This window comes from Xiphophorus couchianus, chromosome 2, assembly GCF_001444195.1.
Source record: "Xiphophorus couchianus chromosome 2, X_couchianus-1.0, whole genome shotgun sequence".
Taxonomy (NCBI): Eukaryota; Metazoa; Chordata; class Actinopteri; order Cyprinodontiformes; family Poeciliidae; genus Xiphophorus; species Xiphophorus couchianus.
In genome coordinates this window covers 11704292-11716424 of record NC_040229.1, presented here as the reverse complement: position 1 = coordinate 11716424, position 12133 = coordinate 11704292, and the positions used below count along the sequence as shown (strand labels likewise).

Below are 12133 nucleotides of genomic sequence, written 5' to 3'. Positions count from 1 at the left end.
AATGAGACCTCTAGTGGCGTATAGTAGAATTACACACACAAGTGCAGTAAAGGTGTTGGGGGCTAGGGGGATGGTAGGACGGTAGCCTACGTCATCATGACGGTTCATCGCTGCACAATGACCTTGTGGGATAAAAATATAAAAATGGCAAGAGCTGCTATATTGGGGTTGAGACTGAGAATGCGGCCCTAACACGTCAAATTAAAGACCAAAAACAATGCATGGATTTCACAAAAACTATTCAGTGATCTATTCTAACAGATGCACTGACAATGCAGTTTTGTAGAGCAGAAAAAAGGTTTTTTTAAAAATAGAACAAAGACAAAAACATATAGTTAATTTTGATGTGTGTGCACTGTGTTTGGTGGAATTTACAAAAAAACTCTGTAAAGCTACGTAATTGCTTTTTTATGCCTAAGGTTGTTATACGATGATTTTGATGATCTAATGTTTATTCCTTTATAATTAGTGAGTGTATCTTTTTATTATGTATTTGCTATACAAACAAACCTGGCTTATACAATTTATGTTCTAAAGCTCAAATGATCATTATTTCATCAATAGTGAATAGTTAAAAAAAAAAGAAAAGAAATCAACCACAAACATTATCAAGACAATTGTTTGGAGCCGAATAAATAATGGAAACACTTCTGCAAACAGTTTTGATCATTGCTTTCAAAGCTTTCACGTTACCAATGCAATTTTGAGGCTTTATCTGTGATGATAAGCTCTTGCAGGTTGGAAGGCCTCCTTTTTATCACTCTAATCTTTAGCTTCCTTCACAGATTCTCTATCATATTCATGAAAGCAACCTGAGTTGGCCACTCCATAAGATAAATATAATCGTTATTCAGAAGACCAATGTTCATAAAATTAAAATTTGGCTAATAAACTATAATAATAGGGAGCTAATAAATAACCAAATTGCTTATTATCATTAAATGACAACATATGGTCAGATTTTGTCAATTGCATTGGAGCATTATTTTTTTATTACAAACATAATTTTCAGGACAAGATCTCAATTATCCCAGTTTTCTTTCAAATGATCTTCAACAATTGTAGATGCCAGTCAAAAGCACTTCAGAAATATTTTGATCCCAGAGTCAAAATATTTACACAATGTTATGTAAAATTATGCAATTAGAAATATATTACATTAGAAGTAGCTTTATGCTTTCTAAATTGCATCTTCAAAATGCCAGCCGACCACAGAACTGGTCCTGATGCAGTCCATCCAGTTGACTTTAAAAAAAAAAAGTCTTATAAAAAGCCCCACCAGTTGGAGGGTGGTGTCTCAGAGGGTTTTGCACATTATGACAGTTGATCAGAGAGCTGGTCGGGATGATCGGGGCCTCAGTGTAAACAAGCAGGTTACTCAAGTGTAAAGCAGCCATCTGCGCCCAGTGTGGGCTCATCTACTGCTGTGCTTCCCCAACAGAGGAGCTCTCTGCTTCCAGACCTACTCTCTTCAGGGACTCCGTGTACTTTCTCCTTCCAAGACTGACTATGTCCTCGATCTCCTCTGCCAGATCCCTCCTGCCGCTTTCTGTCATAGCGGCCACAAGCCTGGACACTGACCCAGGTCCTGCATTCCTCTGTCCTCGGGCCCAGTGAAACAGCATGTCCAGCACTAAGGCACCCAGGTTGTCCCTGGCGAGTAACACAAACAAGAGATGTTGCGTTATGAAGCAGCCAGCTGCAGCTGCCTCAGTGGAAAAGAATGGTGTAAAAATACACCATGCATGCATACATCTGTTCACAACTCAATCAGTAGCAGCAATGTGAACATTTGAAAGAAATGTATGCTCATTATATATTTAGTGTAATCTGCAGTCATAGGTGTATTTAAAAACGGCCCCCCTAAGAGTAAGACATTTGAATCTCCATACAATAACCACTATATTCCTGCTGTAAGGACATTAATCTTTGACTTTACATAACGCATCTTTTTCCATCTACAGGATGCGTCATGAGTGGGTTTTTTGGCTTAGGAGAAGGGGGAGGGCCAGATGAGTAAACAGCCTGTGTGTAATCTCCTGCAGTGTCCCAGATGGCTCAATGATGGCTGACAGTGCTGATTAAAGCAATCAAAATGTTCTCCTATTACTGGTTCTTTTGTAGTTACATACCAACTCAGTCTACCTGGATTCCCCAGAGGTTTTCTTTTACCATGTTTGCACATTGATTACATAAATTACCTTTACAGCAAATGTAAATTCTAGCAAGATTTAAGCTGGAGTTCTGAATGATTTTCAACCTATTCCACAATCAAGACAAGCTTTGTTACCCGATTATTATCTTGAATATGCAAAAGTGAATTAAAGATTTCTACATGTTGTCTAATTGAAGCTCAAAACTGTAATGTATTTTATTTTGACTTTATGCAATAGAACATCTCAAAGTAGTGCATAATTGGGAGCAAGGTGGGAAACTAAAAGAGTAGTCTATTCAGACTCCTGATTCAGTTTTTATTGAACTCAATTACAGCTGCAAGCCTTTTGAGTTAGAGCAGTAATTGGATTTAGGATAAAGCAGGGTTAATTACAAATGCATACTACACTTGTTTGAGTTTTACTTCAAAACATTTACTTAAACTATAAAACATTTTCCTTCCAATTTACAAATTTGAACTGTTTTGTGTTGGTATTCACGTAAAACCTGAATTTAATACATCAATGTTGCAACTCCACAAAATGTGAGAAAGCTCAAGGGTTTCAAATACTTTCACAATGAACTGTACAGAGAAAAGGTGCATGCATATTTAGACAATATTTCAGATAACAGTTGTATTCCAGATTCATCTCAAAACGCTGAAAAAATATTCATTAAAATTATTTCCCTTTTTCTGATTACCAATCGGCCACAATAGACCTAAAAAGAGAAGTTAAACATCTCACTGCAGAATAACAACAAAACACAAGAGTTGATGTGGTATCATAACATCTCTGTTAAATAAAAACAAAAACATTTCCTGTACCAACACTGGAGAAATGTCTCCCTGTTTTACAAAAACACATTGAAAACATCTCAAACACTATGAAAACAAGTGAAGCTACTAATCTGACTTAAAAAAGAAACACAATTCCACTTCCATAAAGTATCTGCATGTGCATAAATAAGTCTGATTCAACCAAAAAAGGCTTAAATCTACATCATGCATAATCAAACTGATCTGCTTTAACCTAAAATCACAAAGTCAAGTTTCTCTGATGATCACACAGTTCTAAAATAGAAAATACAAAATTCCAACATCTTTGTAGGTGAGACACATTCTAATTCTATTTTGAACATAATCCAAGACAACTATTTATTTAAATGTTTTTATTCTCACCTGTGTTTGTACTGTATGCGGTCCAACACTTCATAGCTCATCCCAAGGTTAATACCAATGACACGCCAGTCCCGTCCAATCTGCAGGGAGATGGACAGCAAGTTGGCTTCTGTAAGGTAGCCGCTCTCTGGGTCACCCAGGTTCAGGGGGGGATATTGGAACTCCTCCATGTTAAAACTGTTGTCGGAATTCAGAGCCTGCAAGTGAAACATGGAAATGTTCCCCTTTAGGTATCGATATTATTCATAAAAAGAAGCCAAAAAGGTTTAGAAAAGCTGTATTTTTGTCAGTGGAATGAACAAAAAGCAAGAAGAGCAACTCAAACAATAGTGTGAATATTTTGCAAATATTTTATATATAAAGGTAAAAAAAAATTAATGGAAACATGATAAAGAAAAGCAACAGTGTAAGTGAAAAGTGGGAAACAACAATGTCTGGTATTTTAACTGACAGGAAGTCTTAATGGTAAAGTAGCGAGCCACTGGGTGTCAAGTCCTTTCCTCTTTTTGGCTACTTCCTCTGGCAGATTACTGGGAATCTCCCCTCTGTAGAATGACACCTGAAAAATGAATAACAAACACAAACATTTAGATTAAAAACTGCAACTTGCTCATCAAACATCCCCACAGCTATTTGTTCAAGCTTTGGTCTTTTTGTTTCCCTTTAAATTCAAAATTAAGTCATAAAAGAAAGACACTAGGTCCAGTGAGGCCATAAACTGTACAAAAGGCCTCAAATCACATCATCTAACTTATTTCCTATTATGCAACGTGTTTCCTATAAACAAGTACAGAAAGTTATCCTCTTTCAACCTTTACCCCACTAAGGACAGTATGACATCTGTTTCAGCCACAACCTTTATTTATGCTCTTTCCAGCTTCCAAGAATGACTTCACTGAAAAACAGCCTGCAGTCCAAAGTTTTTTAAAGCTGCAACTATATATTTTTATCTTGTGACTAGGCAAGCAAGTAGCATCAAAGGACTCCATAGATGAAAACCGGTGTCTATCTTTATTCCCGTCATCCAAATAATGTAAAGTGAGGTGTGACTGAGCTGTTTAATCTCGTTTTCTCTTCATCTCGATGAGCTGATTGTATCAGTTTCATATTGGCTGCTAATGGCAGTCAGTGGAGAAGTACAGGTAAACCCAGTGTAAGGACACCGCCATGTTTAATGGCGTAATCTGATTTATTATGTGCAGCAGGAGCAGCACACCTCACTGATAACACCTGCAATCCGTGCAGATGCAAAAATAGCACCTTGCAAATCTCAGCAGGTTTAAAGTACCGTAGAATTACAGATCACATCCTCCGCACAAACCATCAGCATAAGAAGAGTGTTATAATATTTGACAGAGAGCACTGAGAAAATGAATGAAACAAACAGCATGAAGGATTCTCAGAACGTTTGTAAGAGAATATTTTATTATTTTCTTAATAGTTTTAGAAGGGAGCCAACTATAGACTTAACACAAAAATATTTCAATTAGAACACCCTCCTCCCTACACTATCATAGGTTACCAAACAGATTATATCCAAGTTCACTAAAGATGACTTCTAGAAAGAAATATGTTTGACAACAAATGCACAGGAGTCTTAAGTAATCTTTAACTGAAATTTGAATTTTGAAGCCCTTTCTGCACTTAAATTTTCACATTCAGAGTCAGGCTGAGATATATGAAACACATAGAAGAAAAAATGTTAATTTTTAATAAATCAATTTCCTTCTTGGAGTGATCCAACCATGTTTTATTTCAATAGAACAACATCTGCGTCTTATTTTGTCTTTATTGGGTCTTAGATGTGGGGTGCCTGTTTTTAGGAAAACAGGCTTCCTTTCCTAAACTGAAAGTAATCAAAGTGAAGCAAAGCAACAGGGTTGATCGACATATATTTTGTAAGTACTCAATGTAAATTAAAATGTTATGCTCTTTGCTCACTGTATTATCTGCAGAGTGGGCATGTAACATCCATTATTATTCACTGTTCTGTGTTTCTTACCTGTCCCCTCACTGGCCCTTTTTGCCCCTGAGCAGAACAAATGTACACTTCCTTCACATTTTTCAGACTGGAGTAAAACACAAAACACAGACGCCCCTCAACACAATCCGGCCTGTCTGGGGAAAATAAATAAACATGTTAAAAAAAACATGTTTACAGATGTTACCCAGCAACACATAATTCAACATTAATGGCAGCAAAGATGAATTCCAACCTGTGACGATGTCTAAGCCCTTTTCAAAGCCAGCGAAGAACTGTTCTCCTTCCAGCAGGTCACACAAGTCTGAGGGGTGAGGTCCATCATATTGCTCAGACAAAGACTGAACTCTGCCCTCCATCTGAGCAGAAAACCCACATAATTACTGTTCAGCATCTATACTTGAGGTTCCAAAGAAGGTCAAAAGGTGAGATTTCAAACCTTGTTAGCAGGCAGGCATTGCAGCAGAACCTGAGCGGGATCCGACTTCCGCTGGAGGACGAGGAACTGGACTTTAAACTGTTTAAGCCGTTGATAAACCTTTCTGACCACCCCGCTAACACAACGCTGTGTAGTGTACCACAGCCAGTACCTGTAATAGAGCAGATAAACCACAGTTACAACACCCCCAGCATACAATCTGGAGTATGTCAATTGGAAATTGCATAACAAAGCACAGCAGCTTACCAGGAGAAGTGAGTAATGTAGAAAATGGCATACAGATGGGTAACATACAAAGACACTTGTGATGTAATGTCAGTCCAGGTTTGAGCAGCTGGATCTCCGTGAAGTACATGTAATTGAGACACATCGGCTTCATGCCCTGTGGATCCACAGTAAATGTTAATGCATGCTAAAATATTCTGCTCATGCACGCATGTGAAAACTATGATGGCCGATGGAACCTGTGATTCCTGGCGGCAGAGGGATCTGGACTTTAACTGGCTGCAGGAACTGTGAGGTAGGAGTCTGGGAGAGGCAGAGGAGGGGGCTGACTCTAGCCTGAAGGTCACCACACAGAGCCTGCACCTCAAACTCAGACACCTGCAGCACCTAGAGAGAGAGAGAGATGCATCAACAACTGCTCATGGTAACAATGGTGTACCTGCTTGTTGTGGCCATTTACGTTGAATTTTTGTAAGTCACAACTTCTATCGTTTAGTTTTTTCTTTAGGCATTTAGGATCTACTGAAGTAAATTTGGAACCAAAGTCTGTAATTAATTTTGTATTTGGAATTGTTATGACTACTTCCATAACTTTTAGAGCCTCTCATTATTTTAAGAGATGTTTTTTGTTTGTCAAATGTCCGGTGGTTGGGAGGTTTAATAACCAACCTGCCGTCTAAAGAGATGGATCATTTGGACTCCACAAGGTTTACTCTGTGCTTTTTACTCACACTGACACTTCAATCAAACAATCAAGTCAAACGTATGTTCAAAAACAAACCAGCTGTTGCCACCCATTGGTTTTTCTTGGAATAATTTTGGTTTTGGATCTTAGAAGGTTGTGCTCTTTTCACTGCCATTTGCTGACCTCACCTGTAGGGTTATAGTGCGAGTCTGTGCAGTAGAGTCAGGAGGGAAGTGAAGCTTTATTCCAGGGTTGGAGCTGGACACCAGAAGAGCTCCTGCTGGTGTGACGGACCATGTATCCCTTACAGGTCTGGATACTGCCATAAACCAAGAGAAGTGGCTCACAGAGGAACATGCCAGCTACAAAAACATAAAAGTTTATTTTATTCCACAAGTAACACTATGATCTGAATTAAAATAGAAAAACAAACTTTACGGTCCAATTTCAGATTTTCTCATTTACCCTGGCTGGACGTCCCCCAGGATAACAACAATGCTCCTCACTTCCTCTCCTGAGTTCAGTGGGCAGAGTGCTCCATGTCTGCCCGTCAAACGTGCGCAACACCACCTCCCCTCGTTTGGTCCGATGATACGGCACACACACCTCCACAGGCTGAAGTAAACAACAAAAACATGAACCGAGAAACCCAAAAACATTCCTAATAAATAGTCGGCGCATTAATATAGAGCAGTCTGTCTATTTGGATAATCCTAACCCAAGACCAAATTGTAGAAAAACATTTATCACAAAAACAGTTGCACACGCTTAACACCAGTGACCTAGCATACTGATTCATAAATGTAGAATTATAATAGTATATAATAAACTAATTAAATAGGGCTCTTGTAAAAGCTTTAGCATTTGCTGCACTTAAAACAGACAAAGGAAGGGAGTTCCATGTTTTCATTCCTGTAAAAACAACTGCCTTTTGTCCAGCATTCCTGTTACATGGTGGAAGAGTAAAACAACCTTTTCAACCAAGCCTGTATTAAATTGTGTAAAGTGTGGCTAAACAGATATTGGTCATATTAAACATTTGGTATCTTAGATACTACAATAATTCTAAAAATGCATAAAAGGGCAATTACAACCTTATTTTTAACAAAATGCCAACCTTTGTGCGACTGGCATGTTCCTTGCTCTTAATGATGCTCTTTGTTCACTAATGGTCTCTAACATAATCTCACACAGCTTTACTTTTTCACATTTAGTTTTGTTACATCCTCATTCCAAATTGTATTAAATTGATCAATTAAAGGCTGTGAGTATTGTACATGTTTTTTTTTTGATATTGTCATAATGGGATATTTGTGAGCAGAAATTTGAGTAAAGAGATTAATTTAAGGCTTTTGAAGTAAGGCTTTAATATATTTTGACAAACTGAAGCATGGTTAATGCTTCCCAGATGCTCTTTAAGCGTATAAGAGCAAAAAGCGGAGAATACATGCCTCACTTCTCTAGAAGTGAGGCATGCTTACTAATACTTTTTCATGGCACTGTACATTTGTGTTAATGTAATAAACTATACCCAATCATTTTCACACCTTCAAAAACGTAACACCATGAGGACGAAGCTCCAGGGGCCGACTCAGCAGGATGTCGTGTTCCTCCAGCCACACCCACTTCCTGTTTGGCCTTTTCTCGCCCCACATGAGTTTGGTGGTTGTCATCAGGCATCCAGGGGGGAACATCAGCTCAGCCCCTCCTGGGAGAAACACATGGCAACCAGCAGACGAAACAAAGAAGCTAAAGAGCAAAGGAGAGGGACACGTTTGGTTTCGTCCTGCAATGCTTAAGCAGGCAGTGTTAGTTTACAAATTTGATCACGTCACTGCAGAGCTGTACCTGTGCTTGTTGAATCTAAGATGCAACTTTGGGAGTTTTGGGTGATCTGATAAGACAAGACAATTATAATGAGTACAATACAAAAAGTGCATTGCATGATTACAATAAAAGAAATTTAAGCATAAACCAATTTATGTCTCCTCACCCAGTACAGGAGGCAGTGGAGGCGGGGTTGGGGGTTTTCCCAAAGGATTATCGCGAACGTCCATTGTAAGCAGAGGGAGTTCATTCAGACATTTTGGAATTACCCGGAACTCATTGCTGTAGATGACCAGTTCCCTGAGAGAAACAAGAGAGCCTGTGCAATAAATAAAAACTCGTCAACAACTTAACTCCCAGCAAACAGAATATCTTGTTTATTTCTAAAGTGGTCTATATCTAAAACCGTAATTCACCCTGAACCTCTTACCCATGCTCTCTGGCAGCCATTTCAGCTTGTTGCGAGACAATTCTAACTTAACAAGCTCCCCCAGGAAACCAATTTCATCAGGCAGTTGCTGGAGAACGTTATTTGATACATCGAGCCTCTGCAGCGCTTTTAGTTGTCCCACGCTTGGGGGAAGAGATACCAATTTATTCCCCATCAGGGACAGGTAGTTTAAGGATGATAATTGGCCTAGATCTGGAGGCAAAGCTGAGATGTGGTTGTGGCAGAGAAGCAACATGGACAGCGCCGGCAGTTGGAGCAGGCATGATGGCATAAAGGTAAGCTGGTTGAAAGAGAGATCCACATGTTTCAGGTGAGACAGATTTGACGTGGAGTCTGGCAAACTGGTGAGGAGTCCAGGCAGGGGATCACCTCGTGAGTCATAAAAACGATGTCCTTCAAGAAAGAAAAGTAAATACAGGAGATGGTGAAAGCAACATCTTCAGAGCATATGTTTTATTTTAGCTATCCAAACTACCTTTTGTTCAGTCTACAAATAATTTTTTATATTTATTTTTAAAATACCTATATATTTCTTACAATAATAAATGGTGTCACTTTTCTAATTTAGATGTGTTGACAGTCAGCTCCAGATATTTAGGATAAAACTTGTAGATATCTGGAACAAATTTCTTAAAAGGAACAACTTTCCTTTATAATACCTAAATACATTTTAACGTGAATGCAAATGTGCTGTCAGTCACTCTTAAATCAGAGTTACTTTGCATCCTACTTAATTACCTTTCTACAGGTCTAAAATTTAATTTAAAATTTAAAACAATTACATTTCAAAAGTAACTTTGAATAAAATGTAACTCTTTGGTTTATATCCTGGCCACTCAAACAAAACAAAATCCAATGGTGGAAAACGTGAATTATTACGAAGGCTATAGTTTGATTTGGGAGTCAGTTCAGAACTCTAAGTTCTGAACTGACCTTCTTCCAATCAAATTACTGATAAAGGCAATGAACACCATACAATCTTTCATGAGAATTCATAAATAAAAGTTTAGAAAATGGAATTTCACCTTTCTAAAAAGTATAGTTGAGATACCCACAATGTTTATCTTCAATACCTAACATGAACATTGAGCATCTAGAGCTGAAATCAGCTCTGAAAAGAGTATTTTAGACATTTGAAAAGACACAAGAATATGAATATATATATATATATATATATATATATATATATATATATATATATATATGGATATCTGAAAATATGCTTAGCTTAGTTACTAATTTGTTATTTTCAAATTACAATACATCTCAAGTCACGCAATCACATTTTAAGTTACACCTAAGATTATTATTTGTATTTTTTCCTCATACAGTCTCCACAATGGAGAGCTTAAAACACCATGTGGTAAAAGTAGAAAACATATTTTAGCTATCTTTATTCTCAGTTCTATCTAGTAACAGACAATGTGATTTTGACAGGAAGGATTGTTGCTACTGAAATCCTAAAGTAAGTAGAGACAAGACTGTGATTTGATTGTGTTACAACAACCTGCCAGACAACCAAATCACATTTTATCAAAGCAGTGCTAGTTATTATTTTAGAAGAATTTATCTAAACTAAATACAAAAATATGGCAATATGCATGCTAATGTGTTGGTGATGCGATATGTTACCCCGAATGGCCAAAGAGTGAAGACCTGTCATATGGGGAAGGACATCCAGTGCAGCATCAAGCCCAGGTTCGTCCTCGGAGCTCAGTCTCAGGTACTTGATGCCCCTCAGATGATCAGGGTCATACCCCCATACCAAAGGCAACGCAGCTGCTCCTCCTAGGTAAACATCCAGGGTCAGCCTGGTGTCTGTCATGATTGCAGAAAGCTCCACAGAAGGAGGCAAGGGTGGCGACAGAGACAGGATTGAGCCACGGGAAGATGAGGAAGATGAAGAAAGAGGTTGAAACATTGACGAGAAAGAAGAGGAGAGGCTTGAGATGGAGCGATCACTGGGGTCCGCTGAGTAAGCCCCCCTCTCTGGTTCAGCAACCTCAGCTCCAGGCGCATGATGTGGTTCTCTCAATCCAGGTACCGATTCCCTACAAGCCGGCAAAGCTGTGGAGACGTTTAGATTTTTGGATGCGTTATTCTCCATCTTCTGACCTGCTTTGTTTTACAGTCCAACGAAGATCAAGGTCTCCACCTTCCTCATGAAGAGTTGTGTCTTCTTGAGGCTTTCTCTCCATAAAAAAGAGTTTATAAAATCACTTACTACTACTGCAGTGATGTATCTGGGGTTCTCACTTTCCATAACACGTTACATGGCTGATTACAGACAAATTTGTACTTCATGGCAGTAAGGATAAGTGGTGAGAACCCCTTATCAAGACAAATACACTGTACGAAGAAAGTGTAAGCGTCAAAGTCGCAAACACGGTTCTTAAGTTAACGTAAGCCATAACTATCTTTAAATAGTCCACCAAATGTGCATACTATTTTTAAAATATATGTTTTTCTCCTAGCTATCACAGTTTTCCAGGATAAAAACAGGAAACTTTAAAATCGGGATTGACTGTTCGTTGTGTGACGCTACTTCCTGGTTCTAGAACGTTTTTAAAGCAAATCCGTTGCGTCACTGTGGCGCGCTTGTTTTAAGTTACCCTGGGTTCCAAATAGAGAAGACACTAATGCGGGTATTAGAATCTAATGGGTGCTGACGGTCCCGCCCCTCTCTCTGGTTCTTATATATTACAACAAGCGTGAAGTTAGTAGCACCGCCAAAGTTTCAACTAAGGGCGGGACAACGGTGTCAACGTGTCTAGTCGATGCAACTTCTCATTTAGGCGCTTGGTGTCGCTTTTTATTCTGGCAGAATAACAAACTGCGATTGCTTACAATTTAAAAAAAAGATTTCTTTGTTCAGTTTTGGTTTACCATTCAAGCAAAAACTTATAAATCTATATTTCTTGTGCGAGGGTTCCCATCAGAATTTAAAGTAGAACATTTTAATAAATATTTAATATTGTTATAAATGGAAATTAAAATAAACGTGAAAATAAAATAAACGGGGCCACTCTGATAAATTAAAAAAAAAGAATTATATCATTATAAAGAGATAATTATAATTTTTATAATTATATTATAATTTATCATTATAAATTATAATATAATTATAACTTATCTCATTACAAAGAGATAATTTATTATAATGAGATTCTATCTCATTATAATAAATTAGC

General features: G+C 38.0%; 1 protein-coding gene across 1 annotated transcript; it reads right to left on the bottom strand.

The window, feature by feature from the left end:
- Nucleotides 1-955: 955 nt before the first annotated feature.
- Nucleotides 956-11736, bottom strand: pidd1 (p53-induced death domain protein 1). Its single transcript, XM_028004230.1, has 15 exons — nucleotides 10575-11736; nucleotides 8922-9335; nucleotides 8658-8810; nucleotides 8513-8558; nucleotides 8212-8413; nucleotides 7130-7279; nucleotides 6853-7026; nucleotides 6219-6366; nucleotides 6001-6136; nucleotides 5755-5905; nucleotides 5551-5674; nucleotides 5337-5452; nucleotides 3786-3893; nucleotides 3335-3531; nucleotides 956-1653 (listed from the first exon to the last, which is right to left on the bottom strand). The coding sequence occupies exons 1-15, from the start codon at nucleotides 11047-11049 to the stop codon at nucleotides 1419-1421; spliced, it is 2829 nt and encodes a 942-aa protein (XP_027860031.1). The 5' UTR covers nucleotides 11050-11736; the 3' UTR covers nucleotides 956-1418.
- Between the last annotated feature and the right edge of the window lie 397 nt (nucleotides 11737-12133).

Excerpts from the sequence above, each read along its gene's own strand:
- pidd1 (XM_028004230.1), bottom strand. The coding sequence starts at position 11,049 with ATGGAGAATAACGCATCCAAAAATCTAAACGTCTCCACAGCTTTGCCG. Across the intron at positions 7,280-8,211 it reads ATGGTGTTACGTTTTTGAAG|CCTGTGGAGGTGTGTGTGCC; the intron begins GTGTGAAAATGA and ends TGTTTACTTCAG. Across the intron at positions 5,906-6,000 it reads TACATTACTCACTTCTCCTG|GTACTGGCTGTGGTACACTA; the intron begins GTAAGCTGCTGT and ends GCTCTATTACAG.